The 24,138-nt window shown below is 36.2% G+C and overlaps 1 protein-coding gene across 1 annotated transcript in view; it reads left to right on the top strand.

Annotated features, from left to right (window-relative positions):
* MYO6 (myosin VI) overlaps positions 1-24,138 on the top strand; it is a 183,563-nt gene that overhangs the window by 60,302 nt on the left and 99,123 nt on the right. The window contains exons 2-4 of the mRNA XM_037842731.1: positions 14,544-14,683; positions 17,889-17,958; positions 23,045-23,118. Coding sequence (XP_037698659.1) covers positions 14,567-14,683; positions 17,889-17,958; positions 23,045-23,118 — 261 coding nt within the window. The 5' untranslated portion in view covers positions 14,544-14,566. The remainder of the gene's footprint in view (positions 1-14,543; positions 14,684-17,888; positions 17,959-23,044; positions 23,119-24,138) is intronic.

The raw sequence follows: 24,138 nt of genomic DNA, 5'->3' as shown, positions 1-24,138 counted from the left end.
TGAAAGGGTTAGGGCTTGGAGGTTCCAATTACTATAGAGGGTGAGGTGGAGACTCAGGGCAAAAACCATGGAGTTATTTGGAAGGATATATATGAAAAAGTTGGGCCTCCAGGTCTTCCTGTTTTGCCAGAAACCAGATATCTTGTTCTCTGAAAAACTGAACTTTATTAGAGAAAGACCAAAAATGGGTGCTTCCCACTTATCGTAGAATGAAGTCCACTATGTGACAGTTCTGAGTGTCTCAGACAGAGTTATTGGTCAGCTTTTTAGTGGCTGTTAAATATGAGTGGAAAACAGATGTGTTGAGGAAAGCCTTCTATGGAAGAGGACAAAAACAACAGAAAAAACCTTCAAGAAGGAAACAGGGACAATGGAAGGAAATTAGAAATGTGACTGTAGAAATAAAATTTTCAATAGAAGGGTTAGAAAATCAAGTGGAGGACATTTCCAAGATGTAATAAGGGGGTAAAGAAATACTAGAATGGATGAGAAAATAAGAGCAGTAGTCACAGAGGTAAAACATCAAATTATAGGACTTCAGGAAGAGAGAAAAGAAAAAAGGGGAAGACATTTGAAAAGAAATTGAAAATTTAAAAGCTTGAGCACACTCCCAGATGGTGCAGCACAATGAATTTAAAAACTGCATACTCAGCCATGGAAATTAGAAATTAGTTAAGACAGGATCCTTAAATCTTATGGGTCAGAGGGGAGGAACAAAGAGAAATACAAAGGATCAGGAATCTGAAAGGCATAGCTGTTCTGGATAATAGAAAATTCGAGTTGTACCTTCAAAATCCTGAGGAAAAATGACTTTCAACATAGAAGTCAATTTTATATATTTATATATATAGATATAAATAATTTTTTCCAGCTGTCATTTAAGTAAGAAGGTAGAATACAGGCCGTTTTTTTTTACATGAAAGGACTCAACTGTGTACCCAGAAGAGAGCAGGGAAGGAAGTCCTGGGATGGCAATGGGCTGCAGGCTAGAGAGCAGTCATCCGTGGGGGAAGGGAGGGCCACAGGGCACTGTTGTTGGTTTTATAAGCCTTTTATATAGTATATTTGTCTTTTTAAAAAACTGTATTCTTTTATCACTTCCACGAAAAATTTAATATAAAAGAAGTACTACCATTATTGAGGGAACTTGTGAGAAGGTTGCAATAATACTGCTTTAATGTGAACATTTAAACAGGAAGAAAAAAGCAAGGTCAAACCAAGTGTGAAGAAATTCTTCCTCGTCAAGAGTACTGGACCGTTCTAACAGATTCTGCAAGGATAGTATTACTTGTGAATTGAGACTAAATTGTAGCTGAGTTGAATTTTAATTCTTGAGTAATCCCTGTGTAACTAAGTCCAGAAAATGAATGAGATTGTAAAGATAACTAAGTACTTCTCCGAATTAAAGTTTTTGGACTTAACTGACTTGAGTATTTAAGGACTTTAAAAAGAAAATTGGTACGGTAAAATCTGAAGATTGAATTTTTTTATAGATGGAAGGCAGCTGTTCTAAAGGAAATCATTCACAGCCATGTTGGTTGTTAGAAGTAAAGGCAAAATGCCCAAAGCACAGTGGAGAGAGGGATTTCATTGTGAGACCTACTTAAAAAACAAAGCAAAACAGTTTGCTTGCTTCTAAGACTTTGTTTTGGGAAACTAAAGCCCTTTATCCTTACAAATAGCATTCCTTTGAGATATTGTCATTGTCATACTTTATAAAACAAGACATACGGAATTTTGGATTGTATAATCAGTATTTTACATTTTACGGTGATCAACTTTTTGTTGGTGAAAAGTTAACTATTTGTATAGCTTGTTAAGTGTCTTGGCAAAACAGTTGTGGTTTTCATGAGACACTTTTTATGAAGGATCACATCTACTCATAAATTGTGTTTGTTTTTAGTCTTGCTGTGAAAAATCAAAAGGCCAGGCAGATTATTCCACTCAGAGAAATTCCCATCAGAGTATTTGATTTATTTGGACTGCTTAGTGGAGGTTTGTCAAAATCTATTTCTAAAAAATCTAACTCCCACCTAAACTTTGCCAACTGGTGAAAGTTTGTGTTTTTATCCAGTTTTGAGAATGTATTATATTACTGTATTTTACAAATAAAAATACCATTTTTTTTTTATGTGGCACATTTGTGTGAAATGCTAAATTGGATGGCACACAATGAATATGCATCATTTGAGGGGTGTTTACAGTCCAGCAGACTGTAGCCATCAGACAAATCTAGTTGTTGAACAATAATATTTAAAGGCGACCACCATACCAAATTTGCTGTTACTGGATTCATGAAACATCCCATAAATGTATGACCAGTTAACAATCTTTAAACATGTGGGATTAAATTTCTCATATATGTATTAATTTTCTTTTAATTTTATTTGAAACATCCAGTTGCTGAACCTTGTCAATTTATTTGCTTGTTTGTTCAAGGCATTCCCTAATTATTTGCTATTATTATCTGGTATCTTTTCCATTTTGTCATCCTGTCTGCTGCTGCTTTATTTTTGGTGGTGTTTTTCCCCCCTCATCATATTGAATTCCTCCATATGATCTTTTCTACCAGAACACAGTGATCTTTCTGGTATGCATATCTAATTAGAGGACTCGCCCTTGCCTGTAGAGTAAAATATTAGATTTAAGGCCCTTTACACCTTGGCATGGATCTGCCCTTCCAGCTTCATCTTCCACCAAGCTTCTTTTTTTCCAGCCATACTAAATTTGTATCCAAGATTGTGGCCTACAGTTTCACATCTAGTTCAGGCAAGACAGAGACAGAAATGTAGGGAAAAAGCATTGTGGGCATAGTAGAATCAGAGCTTTGTTCATTCTTTAATCTATCATCCAGTTTGAAAGTTTTAAATATTAAAAAAAAAAGTATTAGACCAAGGGAGTTAATAAGGCAAGCAAATGTAGACTTGTTTATAAGCCAAGAAAAGTTTTTTTTTTTGGTTCTTTCCCTAATTTAACTGAAAGGTAGGATTCGTGTAGTCTGGGGTTTGAATGTTCATCTCAAGGAATTGTGATAGTCCTTGTTTTTTTATTTTTACTTTTTTGGGGGCATAAGTTAGTGTTCTCAGATGGGGAAAAAAGAGGAAAGAGAAGAAGGTGAGTGAGGCATTTGGGTATTGGGGATATTATAACTTTGGTTATTTCTTTTTCCCCCAAAATAGTCCCCCCATAACTGTAACATTAAGTACTAAAGTGAGAATTTAGAGTTTGTGAGAAGACATAGCTTTGAAGTACTTAATCTCATCATCTTATTGCTTCTTCAAATAGTTCTTTTTGTTTACAATCACAGGATAAGTATAGTTCCTCCAAATATTAAAGTATGAAGAAGTGAATATTAAGTGAATTGCTCAGAATTTTCTGTAGGAGGTATTTCATAATGAATTTTTCAGAGACTCAACATTTTAGTGTTCTGATGGTTGTCTGTCTTACCAATGGATGATAGTTGGGAAATAAAAATTTTTCCTGAAGTCCATATATATTTTTCAGTCTGTCCTTCTGAAATCTAGTGAAATTACTGTTGCCCACAGTATTGGGAAATATTATTAAACAATGTATAGTTGACTCTAACATTTCCCTCCTTAACCCTAGGATGGTTAGCTTAAGAGTAATTTTGTGAAAAAGATTTATTGATTCTGTTACATTTACTTTTTTATTAAAAGCCAAGTGTCTGAAGGAGTCAAATGCAGTATTTACTCCAGGATTTGAATTGAAAGTTAAAAATAAACAAAATTTATGCCTTATTATAAAACCAGTTCCTGAAATCCTTTCTAGTTTTTAAGAAACTCTAGACATTGTCAAGTTTTTGGAGTCAATCTGTTCATGTCAAGGATTTATTTAAGTAAATAATAAGCTTCTGCAAAGTTCTTCTGGGAAGTGGGAAGCCACACTAACAATGAACATTTACTTTCTTCTTTTTGGATTCTTGTTTGCTTTATATTGAGTCACTTGAGACATGTTGCCAAGTTCTTGCTGGCTAATTTGGCCTCATCATCTCTTACCAAAGAAAAGTCAGAGTTGGTGTGAGGCTGAATGAGTATAAATGGATCAAAATTACTACTGAGAAACTCGAACCTTGAGGTCATGTGTGCTGGCAAAATCAAGAGGAGCCAAGACCCAGGAGCTGCTGAAAGATACTGAAGTTCCTATCCCAGGGGCCTTTAAGTACAGTTGGGTCTCCTTAAGCTGTTTTCAGTATTTCAAACCAGGTGGAAGGTTTATATTTGCTATGACGTAGCTGGAGTGGGCTACCCAAAGAGTCAGTTTCTTTGCTTTTTTTTTTTTAAATCTCACTGCAGTAGCATTAGATTTAATTCGTTTAATTTAATTCATTAATTTTAATTCATTAATACTTACTGCATGCCAAGCCCTGTTCTGGGACTCTAGATGCATAGAAGTGAACAAAACTAAGTACCTGGATTGAAGTTAGCCTTAGTGTTCTGAGGTTTTATCTAAGAGTCAAGTGATAAAGGATTTAGCTTTAATCATTGATTGACATATGGGGCTTTCTGAGATTATATTTGGAAGTCACTTTGTAAATATGGTTGACTCACAGGGCCATGGTTGTGATCAACTGGACCTTTTACTATTAAAATTGGAAGGGTGTCATAGCTTGCCTAGAGGATTCTCTTTTTTCGTGTCTTAGGCTGAAAAACAGTACTTTGTGTTTTCTCATCAATATTTAAGCTTGAAACAGTTACTGGCCCATAGCAGGTGCTCAGTAAATATTTATTTGAGAAAATGAATGAATATCAAAATTACTTCTTAATTAGGTTGAAGTAGTTATTTTTGATCTTGCTGATCTTGAGATATATTCGTATTTTATTTCTTTGTCCTCATTTTGGACTCAGTGGTGGTTATTTTTTTCCCCATTGTTAATGAATTTTATTGCTGATAAAAAAACAAGGTATTCACAATAAATTTCAACATTAATATTTAGTTCATGCATAATCTGGTATTACTTCCACAGAATAATTCCCATATGTTGTACAATTAGCTGAATAAGGTAATTTGGAAATGTTTTCTAGGAAGGCCTTTTCAAAGGTAGTTTATTGACTAAAGGGAACCCTGCTGAAATGTTTTTGAGGATTTTAGTGTACAAGTAAGTTCTTAGGAAACTGAAATGTTCAATGAAAGATTGTGTTAGGTAACCACAAATGCATTAGCCATAGCCAACTGCTAACTGGTGCCCAGTTTTCTCACAGTATCTGGACACCAGGGAAGCTAATAGCCTTCAGGATACACTGATACAGATGAGAGGAGTTGCCAATTCAAACCTTGGATGCCAAAGGTGCACATAACAGTGTTTTGATCAGTAAGACCAGGGCTTAGCCAGATGAAAGAGTAATCTTTTTGAAAGATAAATTTGATACATCTACTACGGCTACACTGCCACCATTACAATTTAAGATATCTGAGGAGAAGGATTTTTGCCAATTTTGTATACTGCCTTCTTCCAAATTTTCTTACTAGATAGAAAGCTCCACGAGGCTGGATACATTGTCTCTTTTTGCTCACCATTGTATCCTCAGCACCTAGCATTATGTGGCTCAGTAAATAATAGTTAACAGAATGAATGACTGTGGGAGGAAGCTTGTGCTTGTTCTGTTTGCTGCTTGTTTCTTTTTTTGGCATCTTATCCCATCTCTGTGGGTCCATCCCAGAATTACTTACTGCATGTGCTCAATTTCTCATACCCCTAGCTAGTAAAATATAAGGCATTGCTGTATATCACAATGGTAATTTAATTTTTAAATAAAGTATCATTGTCAAGTGAGTACTAAAATTGAGATATTTTCATTTGATGATAGAGTATTGTAGAGGAGTCCCTCTCTTTTCCTAGAATAATTTCAGTGTAGCTTTAAAACATTAATCCCTTAACTAACTACAGTGATTTTTTAAATTTTTTTCTTTTTATTCCTGCAATAGATTTATAGTCAACCTTTATTGTGTTTAAAGCTTTAAGTACAATTGCGCTAGGAATTGAGACAGTTTTTTAAAAAAATACTCGTTTTATGATGTCTCTTCAAGTACTCTTCTTATGCTAACATACTCAGTTAAGAATGAATGCTGATTGCTTGGGTTTTCTGAATGATTTTCTGGGGCAGATAGTAACATATCTAAAAGAATTTTGTCTTCTCCAGTGGAATGAATAAATCAGAATTCCTTAATGAAGGTTAATTTATATTATAAGTATTTAGGATTCTGAAACAATTAAATGAAGCCTTATGCAAAAAAAAAGAGGTTTATTCTACTTTGCACTAGATGGAAAATAATATTTAATTTTATAGAGGGAGGAAGTGTCCGTAGCTTCTCCAGCCACAGGTATGTCATCAGCATATAGTCAGAATAAAACATAATAAGAATCTAGGCCACATTCACCTGGTCAAAGACCAGTGGATATCTTTGAGGGCAGTGTTCAACATGGCTCTCTTGAGTCATATTGTTCTAATCTCTACTGGTAGTTTGCCTAAGTTTGGAGTACTAGGTTGGAAATAATTTTCCTTCAAAATTTTAAAGTATTTAAAATGTACTTCATTGATTTCTTACTTTCAATTTTGCCATTCTGATTTATGATCCTTTGGATATGACCTGCATTTTTTTTTTCTCTTTTTTTCTCTGTCACCTCTTTTGAAATATGTAGCATCTTCCCTTTTTCTCTGGTTTTCTAAAGTTTCATGATAGTGTCTTGGTGTGTGGGTATTTTTTTTTTTTTTTTATTTCCAACTGTGTTGAGGACTCAGTGGACCTTCTGCTGTACTCAAGAAAAGTATGCCTTTGAGTTCTGGTGAATTTTCTTTGGGTATTTCAAAGCTTTCTCCCCTCTATTTTTTTTTTTTTTTTGGTTGGGGGGGTTGGGGGAGGAGGGAGGAAGTGTTCTGTTTCTCTTGTTATTTTGATGATGAACCTTTTTACTAATCTCATTTTTGTGTCTTCTTTTCTTCTGTTTTCTTTTTTCCCACTTTGTAGCTTTCTCTCTCTCTCTCTTTTCCCCTCAAATCTCTGAAAGATTGCCTCAATTTTATCTTTTAAACCTTCTAGTGAGTCTTTCATTGTTGCTATTATATTTTTAATTTCCAGTGCTCTTTTTTTAGCATATTGTACTTTTTTATCCCCCAGAGAGATCTTGCCATCTCTCACAAGATATTATGGAGAGATATTTGAATGATTATTCTAGCTACATAGTCTCTGCTGTCCACAAATTGCTTTTTTCTTCTTTTTATTTGTTTTGTCCTCTATCCTCCATATTAGAAGCTCTTCTGGAGTATATGGTAATCCTTGGTAATTCGTAATCATGAGCAAGAATGGGGTGCTAAAAGTGGAAGTTTTATTGAGTTTTATCGTTAGGTGATCTGTGTCCTCCATTTGTGGGGAAAAACCCTTCGTATCATTAGATTTTCCTTCTTGGACTGATCAGATTCACTTGAGAGAAGACTGCCAGTTTCCTTCCTGGAGATTAAGGGTCTCCTTGCTTGGATTCAAGTGCGGCAATTTTTGAACATACACCCTCCAATCTGCCTGGTATTTTTCATTCTAGAATCTGTCTCTCTTCTCCAGAGAATAAACCTTTAGACTTCTCTTGGGGTAGGGGGTAGGGCATTTGTTCAGCGATATGGAGTGTGTGTATGAGTGGTGTTAGGAAATCTCTTTTTCAATCAACTTTAACCCAGTCTTCCTTATTTTAGACCTCCTCTTTTCATACCTGGTTCTAAAAGTATGAGGTAATGCAATGCTTTTGTCTTGTGAGGAATCTGTGGTATAATTTGAGTTCTGTGGTATAATTCAGCTCTGTGGAGTTTGCTTTCAGTTGACTATCAACCATTTGCTTTCCAACTTCCAAAATGTTGTTGGCAGTTGCCTCCTCTTTGGTTCTTCCCATTCTTGTGGGTTTATGTTTTTAAACCCTCTTTACTGTAGATTTAGGGTGTGATGGAGGAGCAACGGTACATGTGTACCTTTAAATCTATTATCTTAACTTGGAAGCTGTAGCTAACTTTTTGAAATGGAAAAGCAATTCAAATAAGCAAGATAATTGGCCATTCTTTTTTAGACTTCAGAGATTTTTCTTTGCTGTGAATTTTTTTCACATGCAGACAATTTATTATCCCTAAATAATCCCCTATGGTTATTCTGTAATTTCCTTTTGTATTTAAAACTATCACAAGACTGTTGTCTTGAAATTTGCTAGTGGCTTCAAACAAGGGATATGGGGGAAGGAAGAAGAGGGAGAGGTGTGCCTAGCATGTATTGGATGCCATTAGAGTGGTGATCTCAATTTTATGTCACTTAATCCTTGCAGCAATTCTGTAAGGTAAGTGATATTGTCCCACCATATGTGTGAGGATGCAGATAAAGATCAGAGCTGTTAGGTAAACTTGCCACAAGCTCAAAGAGCTTGATAGAAAGTGGCAGAACCTAGTTTTAAGCCTCAATTTTGCTTTAATTTCCATTCTTTCTAGTTTACCATCTCCTTTTACTCATCCCAGACTGTGTGAACAATTCATTCATTCACCCAGTGAATATTGGAGTGTCTGCTTTGTGTTGGGCTTTAGGGACACAGAGAGAACTAGCCCATGCCCTGATGACACAACCAGATTTACCTTTCAGTAGGATCACTGGCCATTTGTGGGGAATGTCAAGAGTAGAAACAGGCAGAGAAGTTAATTGCAGAAGTGCTGGTAAAAGTTGATGATGATTTGGACTGGGGTAGCAGAGGAGATACAGAGAAGTGGAGCGCTTGATTGCCTAATGGAGGTAAAACTGGCAGAAATTGGGAGTACTATGGATTTGGAATGAACTGGGGGAATCAAGGATAACTCCAGGTTTGATTTGAACTGAGTGTTGTTGGTATCTTTACCGATATGGGGAAGAACATAGATGGTGGGCACTGTTTGGGACATAATAATGTTGTTGCATCTGTTAAATATATTCATGAGGAAGTGTCCAGTGAGCAATTAGAAGTAAACATCTGGGAATGTAGGGGGATCTGGGCTAGAAAAGCAAATTTGGGCGTCACTCGCATATAGATAGTATTTAAAGCTGTGGGGCTGGATACGATTGTCTAGGCAAAGTGTGTAGATACATGTATGGTAATGTAAGTCCGAAGTAGTGTTATTGACTCGCTTGTATGGAGAACTCTCATCTAAGTTGTTACCTTGGAATCACACGTAAACCTAATAGGATTTCCTGGATGGGCTAAATCCCACCCTGTAGCCACTGCATGGAATACGTTAAACAATGAACACACTGTAAACATGCCAACAATTAATAGCTTTTTAACTTAACTGGATGCCAAAAATCCTTGATTTTCAGGAGAGATTAGACCTGAGAGCATCTACAAGGAAATCCCAGATTTGAGAAGGCCATACAAAAGAAGAGTTATGACAAATGCAACAACTCTTTTTTAGATGTAGATAAGTAGTGAAAAATAAGTTTCCATTGAGATGCTGACACTTGACTATTAGGGATCACTCACTAGCTGATTCACTGTTACACTATTAGTCTCATAGCATCAGAGCTCCTTAATTATTATGCTTGTCATGGACTATTTGGGTCACTCTCAATAGTCAAAATTATAAATGTTAAATCTGAGAATGCTAGGCATGATAGAAACCAAGTAGGAACAATAAGAAATCATATTGGAATTCGTAGTAGACAAAAACTGGAAGCATTTCAGATATCCATCAATAGGATAACAGATAAACACTTGTGGAATAGCCATTCAGCAGACTAGTGCACACAACAACATGGTTGAATCTCAAAAAACATTTTGTTCAATGAAACAAGCCAAACACAAAGGAATACATACTGCATGAGCTTATTTATATGAAAGTCAAGACCAGGTAAAAACTAATCTGTGGTGATAGAAACCAGAGTAGTGGATGCCTGGAGGTGTGGGTGGAGGGGTGGGTCAGGTGGTAGAGACTGATCTGCCAGAGGCATGAGGGAACTTTCTGGAGTGATAGAAATGTTCATTATGTTTATTGGGGTATTTGTTAAATTCGTGCATTCATTTGTCAAAACTCATCAACTTGTATACTTAGGATTTTTATATTTCACTGTATATAAATTTTACCTCAGTAAAAAGAAAAGAAGAACAACAGTGGGCTTAGTGGTTCTGTGATGATGATGAGGGAGAACAGGGGGAGGCATCCCCAGTCTCAAATTGTCAAGGAAACTTTCCTAGCTGAAGTAATGTCTCAAATCTCTCATTATTTTTTTTTAATTTTATTTTATTTTGAAATAAATTCAAAGTTATAGGAACAGTTGCAAAAACAATACATACCCCATACACAGAACTCCAGCATACACTGACCCCCCTCCCGATACCCCAATCCACTAACTTTAACATGCTGTCACACCAGTATTTCTTTCCTTCCCTCCCTCCCTCCCTATCATCCATCATCTATTGTTCTGTCTTCTGAACATATGAGAGCTAGCTGCACCCATCCTTGAACAAACACTATAATTCACATATACAATTCCCATGAACAAGAACATTCTTTTATGCAATCCCATTAAATGCAGCTAAGAAGTACTAGAGATTCAACATTGATACAAAGCATACATTCTATATTTCCTTTTTCTTTTTTTTTCCCCTATGTCTCAACTGTGTCCCTTTGAGCCTCCTGTCCTCCATCCTCAGATCCCATCCAGGGTTATCCTTGGCATTCAGTTGTCGTCTATTTAGACTGCCCTTTTTTTTTTTTTTTTTCCTCAATTGTGGAAACATATACAGCCTAAATCTTCCCATTCTACCCCCTCCCTAGCATTCCATCAGTGGAATTAATCACATTTAGAATGTTGTAATGCTGTCTCTTTCCCACCATCCATTACTAGAAATTTCCCTTCACCTCAAACAGCAACCCTACACTCATTTCTTAACTCCCCATTGCCCCTTCCCCCATTTCTCTTAACGCATACTCTACTTTTCATCTCTATGGTCATATTCTCTGATAATTTCTTTGTGTTTACTGTGGGGCTTAAAATTAAACTCTTAAATCCATAACAGTCTTGTTTTTCTTTGATACTAACTTAACTTCAATAGCACACATAAACTATGTTCCTATACTCCTCCATTTCCCCACCTTTATATAGTTCTTTTCAAAACTTACATATTTTACATTGAGTTCAAAACCACTGATTTGTCATTAGAGTTTGTGTATTTTATATCATGTAGGAAGTAAATAGTGGAGTTATAATTCACAAATTATTTACTTCTATTTGTATTCCATTGTGGTCAGAGAATGTGCTTTGAGTGTATCCAAATTTTTTTTTTTTTTTTTTTTTTAAATTTATTGAGGCTTGTTTTATGTCCCAGCATATTAGTCCATTCTGGAGAAAGATCCATGATCACTAGAGAAAAATGAGTGTCCTGATAATTTGGGATGTAAGGTTCTATATATGTCTGTTAAAATTCTCTATATCTCTTTCTCCTTTCTTTGTTTCTCTGTTGGTAGGGCTCCCTTTAGTATCTGAAGTAGGACAGGTCTTTTTTTTTTTTTTTTTTCTGTTTTGTGTGTATGTGTGTTTTTTTTTTTTTAAAATCTTCATTTTATTGAGATATATTCACATACCACGCAGTCATACAAAACAAATCGTACTTTCAATTGTTTACAGTACCATTACATAGTGGTACATTCATCACCCAAATCAATCCCTGACACCTTCATTAGCACACACACAAAATAACAGAATAATAATTAGAGTGAAAAAGAGCAATTGAAGTAAAAAGAAACACTGGGTACCTTGTCTGTTTGTTTCCTTCCTTCCCCTATTTTCTACTCATCCATCCCTAAACTAGACAAAGTGGAGTTTGGTCCTTATGGCTTTCCCAATCCCATTGTCCACCACCCCTCATAAGCTACATTTTTATACAACTGTCTTCGAGATTCATGGGTTCTGGGTTGTAGTTTGACAGTTTCAGGTATCCACCACCAGCTACCCCAATTCTTTAGAACCTAAAAAGGGTTGTAGGACAGGTCTTTTATTAGCAAAATCTCTCAGCATTTGTTTGTCTGTGAAAAATTTAAGCTCTCCCTCAAATTTGAAGGAGAGTTTTGCTGGAGAAAGTATTCTTGGTTGAAAATTTTTCTCTGTCAGTATTTTAAATATGTCATGCCACTGCCTTCTGGCCTCCATAGTGGCTGCTGAGTAGTCACAACTTAGTCTTATGTTGTTCCTTTGTATGTGGTGAATTGCTTTTCTCTTGATGCTTTCAGAACTTGCTCCTTCTCTTCAGTATTTGACAGTCTGATCAGAATATGTCTTGGAGTGGGTTTATTTGGATTTATTCTATTTGGAGTTCACTGGGCATTTATGATTTGTGTATTATATTGTGTAGAAAGGTTTGGAAAGTTTTTCCCCAACAATTTCTTTGAATACTCTTTCTAGACCTTACCCTTCTCTTCCCCTTCTGGGACACCAATGAGTCTTAAGTTGGACGTTTTATTTTATCTATCGTATCCCGGAGATCCATTTCAATTTTTTCTGTTTTTTCTCCATTCTTTCTTTGTCTTCTTCATTTTCTGTTCTGTGGTCCTCAAGGAGGCTGAGTTGTTGTTCACCTTCCTCTAATCTTGTATTATGAGTATCCCGAGTCTTTTAATTTGGTCAGCAGTTTCTTTTATTTCCATAAGATCTTCTATTGTTTTATTTACTCTTGTAATGTCTTCTTTATGCTCTTCTAGGGTCTTCTTTATGTCCCTTATATCCTGTTCCATGGTCTTCTTCATGTCCTTTATATCCTTTGCCATGTTTTCATTTGTCGATTGTAGTTCTTTGATTAATTGATACCAACTTGTCTCTTCTGATATTTTGTTTTGGGTCTTTGAGATTGCGTTCTCCATATCGTCTGGTTTTATCATATGCATTAAGATTTTCTGTTGTTTTTGGCCTCTTGGCATTTGCTTTGCTTGATAAGGTTCTTTCAAGGTGTAAAAAAAAAAATACCAATCTAATTTTTCAGAAATACAAGTTGGTGGCATATACTTTCTCTAACTAACCAGCAGATGGCGTATGCGAGTCACCTGTACTCCTCAAGTCAGTTCTCAACTTTGTCCTTGTGGTGTGTGGGGAAATGATTCTTGTGGGGTTCAGTTGGTGAACTCAATTTGGGTGTGTTGCTGGAGCTGTCTGCCCTGAATGTGGGGCGCGTGTCCCGGTGGCTAGGGAGGCAGGGCAGCTTTAATATTCAAACCTCCCAGGTGTTCCTAGAGATTCAAGGCTGTTGCAAGAGTCTAAGCCTTCATTTCAGTTCTGCCCCCAATCCTCTCTGACGCTGACCCACAAACCACTGGCATTGACGTAGCGTCCCTGGGTTTTCTAAGTGGGCCCCCCTTCTCAGCTGTGATCTTCCAGGACGTCTGCTGAGGGAAGGCAATGCTGTCACAAGTGCGCACCGTCCCTCAAGGGAAGCCCCGGGCTTCCGGGCTGTGCAGGGGTGCTCTCAGCCTGATGCAAAGATCGCTGAATGGGGCTTCTCCACCCCTCTCCTCTCCTCGCACAGTTCCTCCTTCCCAGCTCAGGGGCAACTGGCTGGGCTCTGGGCTGTGTGCACGGCCTCGGGCAGGAGTGTCTTCAGCCTTCTGGGGAGCGGCTGCAAGCAGTGGGGTTTCTTTCTCCTTCTGGCTCTCCCATCCACTCTCCTGGCCTTGAGGGAATCTGCAGCAGGCTATCCTCCACACCAGACACCGAGCGGCTGGCTCAGACTGCTTCTGCCATGCTTCCACCGCGCAGTTTTCACCGTCGCAAATGCAGCCGCTCCTGGGTTTTTCCCTTTTTTTTTTTCCTTTTTAAAAGAACCGATCTGTCTCCAAATGCCAACCCCCGGCTTCCCCATACTGCAGCATGGCTTCGGGTCTTTCAGCCTGTTTTACTCACTTGTTTCAGATATGCAGACCTCCTGTTTTCACCAGTGTACGGCCCCTGTGGTTCTAGCAGACCTTGTCCAGCTGGTGCATCGCTGGAACCAGTATTCTGGGTTACCTTCTGGTTTTTATCTAGTATTTTTCACAGAGGTGTTATTTTGCCCTGTCTCACCTATCCGCCATCTAGGTTCTTCCTCTCATTATCTTTTTATCCCTTCAGATCCAAAATGACTTATTTTTTAACTTTTAGCTAACTCCATACGTTAACATCTATTCCTAGGATGACTGTTTAACTTATTATGCAAAGCAGAATACTTTGGATAGTAAAAGGGGGAGCCATTATCAATTACACTGGACTATAGGGAAAAACTGTAATTTCTGTCCTGGTCAAAGTGTAGTATTCTGTTGCAGTCACAACTGAAGTGAGGCAGTAGCAGAGCCACTGGTACCTGAGGGCTAAGCAGGTGGATAAAGGGGGGATGGACCATGGTAAGAGGGGAGAGTTTGAATGGAGGGGGGGGTTACCTGTGGTAGGGATGGGTAGGTCTATGTTTCCAGAAATGAGCTGCAGGGATCATGTGATAATTTACATTTGAGCTTTTAAAAAAGATATGTTATTTCTTTTATACTCATGTTGCTTTATCTGTTCCTTTGAAACAGGAGATAGTGGAGAGCCTTCAGACATGGAGGATGGAAAGCCCGTTTGGGCACCACACCCTACAGATGGATTTCAGATGGGCAATATTGTGGATATTGGCCCTGACAGCTTAACAATCGAACCCTTGAACCAAAAAGGAAAGGTGCGTTTCTCAGAAATATTTCAAAATTTCATTTCCTTCTACAGTTGCCTCACTTAATGAAGCAGACATTCTTAGCACAGTATAGGTAAAAGCAAATTTCTCGTTTTATGCTGACTTTGATAAAGTCAAAAGTACATACCCTAGATAGGGGGAAACAGTGTCCTATGAAAAAATCAGACAGAAATTTAGGGAGCCTTTCATAATCACATTCTAAGAAGGAATAGCTTTATGATGAAATAAAAACAATAGCACAGCATTTTTATTCTTTATACCATATTGCTAAAGTTATTAGTAACATCTGTGATATACTCAGCATATTTGCAGTGAAGTCTAAAAAGTGAATGAGGTCATGTTATTGTATTTTGCTTTTTGCTTAGTCTTCTAGATAATTCTTTTCCTTTTAAAAATATTTTTATTTACTTTAAATTATTGGCATGGGACTTGAGTAAATTTCTTTCTTTTAAGTGAATTATTTCTTTTAAGTGAAGGCACTTGAATTTTAACCATACCCATTTATTATTTTTGCTATAATGGTGTTTTTTAGAGCATAAAACTAGACATTAATTCTGTACATGTGTTATCTGTTTCCTTTTATGCTTAGTCATAGACTAGACAGTATTACAGAATGGGAGTTTGGGGGAAAAGTGATCAGGAGTTGTATGTTGCAGAGAAAGCATCCATCATGAATACCTCTTTTTCAGTCTTCATGGGGACTGTAGGGTTTGTATTTTTGTGGGAGAGCTTCACAATTTTGAGTTTAATAAATATTCCTGTTAAGCAGTTCTTCTGATTAAATTAAACTTGTGGGTGCCATTTCTGTTTACTTTAGACTCTGTAAATGTGTGTGAATAATTTATATTCCACTGATACTTGGTTAATGCCATATAACTGCCATCCTTCTGGGAACTCTAGAAAAACAAGGTGGATCTCTCATGAGGTCTTTTCACAGAGAAAACTATTCTGTTACTGTAAACAACCCAGGAACCTAAATGCATAATATATAATGTGCCATGTTAGAAGAGGCCAATTAAATAGCCCCCAGGAAAGAAAAGACAAAGTGTTTTTGGTTTTTCCTCTTATTAACAAGTCCCTATTTGTACTTAGAATGTAGTACATGTTAAAAAATGAAAGAACTAAAAACATAAATTCAATTATTTTTGGACATTTGAAGTCTTTAAAAATTTTTTAATATATTTTGTAAGCAAAATAAATCAAAAGGCCAAAAATGAAATGAAAATCGTACTTTCCCTGTCTACTTTTGCCAACCAACAGTCCCCCATCGTTTGGCATTTGCTAAATCTTGTTTGTCTGTTTCTCCTCTTCCTTCCTCCCCTTCCACAGTTTATCAAATCCTCGCCATGAACCAGGTGGTGTTTGGGGCTCTGTATTGTTGCACACAGTACTTCTTTTGCCTGGAATGCCACTCTCCATAGCCCTTGCTTTGCAAATACTTATTCATCTTTCAAGACTCTGGTTGAGGTCACCCATTTTTTTCCTTCTTCTCTCCATGCAACAGAATTGATCATTGATTGCATCTTCCTTTTAGGAGCAGTATAAATTCTTAACTTCTTCCATATACTTTATAGGGGGTTTTGTTTATATTTGTTTCCCCCTCCCTACCAGACTGTAATCTTCTCAAGTACAAGATCTATTTTACTTGTTTGTTCTCTCATGGGTGCTTGATACACTGTTTGACACATGGTAGGTGTTCAATGCATAGCGATCCAAGTGCGCTTTTGTTTAAATGTGAACCTCATTCATTCTGCTGCGTTACATGATATTCTTTTGATAAGAGGAAAAGGCTCCCCACCCCGAGAGAAAACAACAATTGCCATAATGAAACAAATATTCTTTTTCTCCTTGTCTAGGCAGTGAAGGGGAGGGCAGAATGGAGACTGGTGAAAAACTTGGTAGAGGAAGAAGGGAGAGAAACCGTCTTTCATGATTCATTACTGTTCTTTCAGTCCTGCTCTTCTGGGAACTCTTTGTTCTACCCCATCTTCTGAACTCCTAGAGCTTCTTTATTTCATATTGCTCCTGCCAGGCCCTCACTTGACACCCAGAGTCTGGGGAGCCCTTACCCATGTTGCCACAGCTGTGAAAAAAAAGTAGGCACAGAGGTCTCTGTCATTCCCAATGTGGAAGGGAAGCATTATAGGAAATGCTTTCTGAGTGCATTTTCCTATAAAGTCATTGTCATAAATTGTGGATTGGTTTTATAATACCATTAATATACTTGATGTACATTATAGATTATATCTGATTTTGTGGTCTGTCCTCCTTCCAGATAATTAACTTTTAGAGTTTTTAGAGCACAGTAATTTTCTCAGCTGAATATGGTTTGAGCTGAGGTAGTCCCAAGCAAGCAGCCTGGATTTCACTGTATAAACTATAGCCGTGACCTTGGCTTTATTCTCTTCATATACAGAGGCCTACAAATGTTATTTTTAAATGATCGAACCATGTTTTCTTTAGTTTTATTTGCTGTGGGTAGAGCTTCAACCACACAAGTAATTGCTTGAGAAGTATAAATTTATAAATAACTGCTAGAATGCCTAAAATTTAATTTTTATAGATGTAACTTGGGGTCATTTATTCTCTCTTAACAAGATGTTATCTTAATTCTAGAGTGTCAGCCATAATATATAAATGGTACAATAAACTCACCATGGGTAGCTGTAATTTTACAGATGAACTATTTTTGGATGTTTATATTTCTGGCTCATTTCTGTACTATTTATATTTCTGACACCCTTTTGTCTAATGTGCTTTGCACAAACAGTGGTGTTAAACAGTCTGTTCTATTGGTTTATCTGATTATTATTTTTCCTTTTTAAAACAATGGTATCCTGTATATATAAACATTACATTTTTTATTTTTAAAAATTTTTCTTTAAATAGCTTACCTGTGTAAATTTAAAATTAAAGTACTTCGTGTATTACTTCACTCTAGGTATTAGAGCCTAGAATGCTTATTTACTGGTTTCCATTGTTGATTTCATGTTCAGGGTAATTGTGGATAATTTATTTGACTAAAGTTATTATCCTGGTTTGGGGTTAGTGACTTGTTAAATATAGAATCTTTTATCATTTTTTAATGTAGAGTGTATTGTCATTATTACAATGTATGAAACCAATTAAGTTCCTTTACTTTTATTACTCTGTATAAACCTCAAGTTTAATGAGCTTTTGTTTTATTTGTTAGACATTTTTGGCTCTTATAAACCAAGTGTTCCCTGCAGAAGAGGACAGTAAAAAGGATGTGGAAGATAACTGTAAGTATCAAGTTAAATATTTTAATAGTTCTCATTTCATAGAAGAAAGCAGTTCTTCTAAAAGTAAATTAGTAGTTATATAATAGAAATACAATACTAGATCAGAAAAAAAGTAGGCTTTTTACATGAAAGTTCATGTGACTTGAGGAGCTCAAAAGTCCTAAATTCATTTTTGTCTCACATTAGCACTTTGGTGGAAGAGTCTCCTGGATGACCTTTTATTGTTATTTCAGTTGTGTAAATGTGGGGAAAGGTAATAATTTACTTTGAGGTTTGAACTCAAGGTCTCTTTTTAACAGTTTTGAGAGAATTATTTTGAACCCCCATCAGGCAAATTTTATAGTAGTATATGTTGTTCAGTAATTTGGAAGTTAAGTCAAGAGGAATAATTTAATGTCACTGTTTAAAGTAAACAAACTTTATTTAAGAATTATGTCCAATTGTCATATGTTTCTGATATCAGAAACTCTAATGTATTAGAAACTCTCCATTTAAAGGAAAAAGGTAAGAGAAAGGAATAGGTTTGTCCTTGTTGATTTTCTCTGGATTTCACATTTGAGTAAGCCTTTGATGTCTCTGTATGTACACAGAAATAGAGTGGAGTAGCAGTTCAGTGGGAGAGCCAGGACTGTGGAATCCAGCAAGCTTGAGTTGAGATTCTGACAGTGCTTTTAGGAACCTGTGTGTCTGTGGGCAACTTATCTCTCCCCTTTTGAGCTTCTCATCTCTAAAATGGAAGTAATATGTATGTTGCATGCTTAGAGGTTATGTGTTTAAAATGCTTGGCCTACTGTCTGACCTCTGATAGGTTTTCAATAAATGGTAGCTGTTATTATTAGGTTCAAGAGATTGAGAAAAAATATGGAACTCCCTCCCTTTCCGTAATTGCTGGAGAAGTTGTCTGATGGGATAATATTTTACTGATCAGCAGTCAGAACAAAATAAAAAGAGCAATGAGACTACATCACACAATGAGAGAGATTTTCATTCTGTTAAAAGTTGTTAGGAGACGCAGAATTAATCCTTTCAATCAGTTAATACTGGAATTAATCCTTTCCACATGTTAAATTTTTTTAGATGTTTAGATGTCCATATATAGCTAACTATAATAAATGGTTTTGAATTATTTTTAGCCCATTTTTAAAACTAATATTTTAAAGCATCCTCCCTCTGTTTCCTTCATCTTGGAACTCTTGTCCAACCTTTTAATTTTCCTGGCCTTGGTATGAATTTGCTGCCTCTTGTGGGTGTTTTCTTTGATGATACCAGACAATAGTAATGTTAATGTGTGGGTGTTCACACATTATATCCTCCTCAGTCAGTAGCCCAGCCCTACTTGAAGTGCCTTTTTTGAAACTGTATCATTAGCACAGCTTCTGTTGTTGAATTTAGAATGTGGGTTTTCTAGCTGAAGTGGTTCCATCACTTAGTAGTTCTTTTGTTTGAGGCATGCTATCATATTGGCTGTCCTCTGCCAGACGACACATTGATGTTGTGTCTTAAGGTCTTAATATGCTAATTTGAAAATCCTGTCCTCTTCTCTCTGTCATGAAAACAATATGATGGTTAAATGCTTGATGTCTATAGAGAGCATATGGTTCTTTTGAAATAAGACATGCATTGTCTTTTGATAGTGCCCAAACAATGTAGCAAATTTCATTTACTTTTAGCTATGTTTTCTATATTAAGAGTTGTATATGTTAAATTAATATTAGCATGCTAATTTTTCCTTTTTACTTGACTGTTGGGTGTTAATACTGGAAAAGGAAAATGATTCAGCTATGTGAAGTCAGTTATTAAAAGGGAAATAATAGCATTTTTTCATGCTGATTTTAGGCTATTATTACTTAGTATATAATATTCATGAATTAGTACCTGTTAGAAGTTGAGAATAATAAAGTATAGACTATAAAATTGTAAAGAATCCTAAAAGTTGTCTGGTTCAGTCTCTTTTTCAGTGATGAAATGACTTCTACAGCAATATAAATGTAGACTTGGTTGATTTCTACTATGTCGAAGTTGTTTGTGGTTTGCTTCCTTTTCTTTCAATGAACCAGAACTGTAATGAATAAGTAGGGCCTTATTCATTAACTCAGACAACTCAGATCCTCTAATTTAATAATGAAGTCCTATCCAGTCTTCTTTAGAAACTTCTAGTATATCAGAATTACATTTGTTTTACCAAAATGCTACTTACTAAGTTTATAAAGAAATTGTTCTTTTATTTATATGTCTTTTTAAAAATTGTTTTAAAATTTTTATATTCTTTTGAGTATAGTTAAATCTATGAGTAAATAGGCATAAAAGGCAAACAGTTCACCTAAAGTCCTGCATGTGAATAGCCACATGAAGTATTCCTAGAGTTGACCACTACAAGAGTAGAAAGGGACTAGGTGGAGCAGGAAGCTATTTATGAGACTCTTGTGGACATCCCTAGGTCCATAACTCAGGGAGTCTTAGGCAACGGTGGCCTACCATTAACTATTTGGCAAACTGAAAGTTGCAAATATTTTCTTTTCTATCTTTCCTTTTCCATGTCTTCATGAAAACAGAATATCCTTAGTAGAATGATTTAAGGGGAAGAGCAACCTGTCCAAATCCATTTTGTCATCAGCAGATAGATCATTAGTTAGGGATTTATTTGAGAAGGTGGGAGTGAGTATGGATGGAGGTAAAGAAAGGAGAACAGTCAGTAGTGATTCACGTGTCAGTATAGGTTTGTATGATTAGCTTTCTTAAGGGAAGTGGACTGTAGGATTGGGAATTCTTAGAGGAAGCAGAGAGAATTTCATGCCACCAGGTACTTCAGAGGCAGGCGAGAGTTGGGGGAGCGGTACTGCGGAGTGCTTTATATAAGGAAACAGGAACATATAGAAACAAGTTCCTGGGGATTAGGAATGACGAAGAACAGAAGAATAGAAAGGGTGGTGAGTTAAAACCCAAACCAGATGTATTTCTGCTGCCTCCCCCCACCCTATATTTCCTCACTGCAAAGGAAAGCTGTCATTCAGCTGTTAGAAGGGTCTATCCATTTACCTATTTTATTCTGCCATTAGTGGCAGAAGAACCAGCGAGATGTGCCGTTGGAAAATGAACTGGCTGCATTATGTGAGTGCAGAAACATGGCAGGTTTTGTTGAGATAGCTATAGAAAGGCACTCTTGTTTGATAGCTTTGGTTATGTTGAATTGTATGTTAATTGCTGTGCTATAGCAAACGAACAAACACATGAATCTCAGGCAGCATCCTATCCTCAAGGATTTAGTTTAGTAGCTATAGTGAATTTAATCATGTCCCCCACAAAGACATGTTCAAGTCTTAACCCCTGGTCCTATGGATATGAACTCATTTGTGAATAGGATCTTTGAAGATGTTATTCGTTAAGATAAAGCCAAATTGAATCATGGTGGGCCTTAATCCAATATGGCTTCAAGTCCCTATAAACAGAAAATTTGAACACAGTCAACAATAGGAGACAGATGGCCACGTGACAGAGGCAGACACTGAGTTATGGATTGCTGGCAAGCAACTCCCTGTACACTGCAGACTTCAAAGAAAGCGTGCATGGTACTGCTGACATCTTGGTTTTGAACTCGTAGCCTCCAAAACTGTGAGATAATAAATTCCTGTTGTTTAAGCCAACCAGTCTGTAATATTTGTTAAAGCAGCCCTGAAAAACTAAGACTGGAGCCAAAACTAGGTATGTAAAAATATAATTGTGGTACTGACTGCATGTGGCATGCACCATAAAGCAAGTACAAAGAAGAGAGTAGTTCTGGTGAGGGAGTGGAGAAAATGGGGAGGTATCATTTGTGAGATATTATTTGAACTGACCTTAAAGGGTTGGTAAGGTTTTCGACACTTAGAGATGCAGAGTATCTTCTAGGCAGAAAGCTATGCACTATTCAGGTTTGATAAATAGTTTAGTGTGCCTACAAGTTAGACCGTATTAAAGGGAGTTTTGGAAAATGATATGAAAAGGTTAGTTGAATGAAGGTTTATTAATACCTTGAATATCAGACTTGAATATGAACCTTGGTCATTGGTTGAGACCCACTGATTTTTTTTTTTTTTTTCTTTTTTTAGCAAGGGAGAGATTTAATAAGGGCCATAGTTTAGTTAGGTTAATGTGCTATGCAGGATGGATTAGAGAGAAGACAGACTGAAGCAATAGATAATTAAGAGGCTATCATGATTACAAAAAAAGTAGAGAGATGTAAAGCAGAATTGTGATAGCAATTCAAAGTAAGAGACATTTCAGAGACTCAGATCATGCTAATACTGTCTGAATGCTTTCCATGAGCCTGGCACTATGCTATACGTTGGCTACATGGTATAAAGACCTGGAAACTGCTTTAGAGCCAGGAGGGAGAGAGATGCTGCCAGTGTTGACTAAGGTTTACAATCTGCATGACTGAAAATGTGGTGGTGCTTATAATAATAACAGGTGGTCTGAAGGAAGAGTGGTTTTGTCTGCTCTAGCAAGTGGTGGAAATGTAGAAATGTAACTCCGGAAATTTAGAGGGCCAGGAGAATAGACTGGAAGCCAGTCTGGCATAGTAGTAGAACAGACTTCAGAAAAACAAGTTTTCTATCCTAAGGTCTGACATTAATTAGCTGCATATCAGGTTATGGCATATGTAATTTCTCCAGGACTTTTATTTCATCATATCATTTATGAGGGACTGACTGAATGATCTGATGGTCCTTTCCTGCTCTAAAATTTTGTCTTTTGTGTTTTATCTGTAAAATTGTGAGTGTAAGAATGAATTAGTGTCATCACTGTATTAAAATCAGTGCTATCTAAAGTAGTACTTAATTTTGCACTTCAATTGGTACCTGATTTTTTAACCAGTCATCAATAGACAGGATTTACTCACCTGGGTGGACAATGATTGTTTAAAAATATCACAGTAACATATGTGAACTGGATATATTTTAAATAAGCCTCTGGGCTTTACATGTACCAGGGTTTTAAAAAGATGGAATTAAATTTAACCTAACACTTAAATTTTTGTCCAGGCCAATGTGATTTTTTTTTTATTTGCTTTTTCAGATATCTAATGATTTATGAATTTATGTCTTAGGTTCACTAATGTATTTAAATGAAGCCACACTTCTCCATAATATCAAAGTTCGGTATAGTAAAGACAGAATTTATGTAAGTATTTTACCTACAGTTTAAGTTTTTATGGGGATAATTATTGTGCATGTTACTGTGTGATTTTGTTGCACTTTAAATTTTCTGACAGGAAATCATACTTGATCTGAGCCTGTTGAATAGTGTGTGAGTTCTAAGAAGACAAGAATTTATATCTCAGTTTGCTGCTCTAACTTCAGGGCTTAGAATATGCTTGGCACATACTAGGCAGTCAATAAATATTTGTGGAATGAAATAATTCAGAGTATCATCTGATATCTTTCATACTTAAAAATGTCCAATTTGATTTTTAATAAGTCACTATTATTCAGATTTTGAGGGTTTTGGTGTCTCTCTTTAGATCTGTTTAATTAATTCAGTTTCCATATTGTTCTGCAGAGAATTTAAGACAGCCCATAATGAATATATTTTGAAATAAAAATTTTGGTTGAGGACAAAATATTAAATTAGAATAGAAGATATTTCTGAAGAAATATCAAGAACACAGAAATGCTGACCATAGGGCCTAAATAGCTGCAATGTTTGAGTAGATCGTGATAGTTACCTTACCTTAAAAATCTTGAATACTTAAGAATGAAAGAGAATGCTTTCAGTGTTAGTAGTCAGGAATACTTAGCTAATATACTTTATTTATAATTATTTATAGGGTAGTGTGTGAGATTTTATTCAAATATGACTTATTGTTCGATTACTTTGTTGGGTGAAGATAAATTACCCCACTGTGGTTCTCCTGTTATAAAGATGGGACTCTTCATTATTTTTGAAAGAAGAAAACACATGGTTTCTTTGATACCTCCTAGATCAAATGACAGTCTTAATCTTTTATATCACTATCAATTTGCCTAATTGTACTTACTTAATTCTGACTAAATTACATTTAGTCTTTGCCATCTGTCCAAGTAGTGACAGGTGGGAAATGGAATTTATCTAGTCTTTTCCACGAGTTTGCTTGCCAGTTTTCGGTTATAAAAGTTTGAAGACTTTACTTTCCTTCTTGAACTTAAAATCAACTGAATAAAG

Source organism: Choloepus didactylus, chromosome 7 (assembly GCF_015220235.1).
Source record: "Choloepus didactylus isolate mChoDid1 chromosome 7, mChoDid1.pri, whole genome shotgun sequence".
NCBI lineage: Eukaryota > Metazoa > Chordata > Mammalia > Pilosa > Megalonychidae > Choloepus > Choloepus didactylus.
The sequence above is the reverse complement of the archived record's forward strand: the minus strand, read 5'-3'. Positions and strand labels throughout refer to the sequence as shown.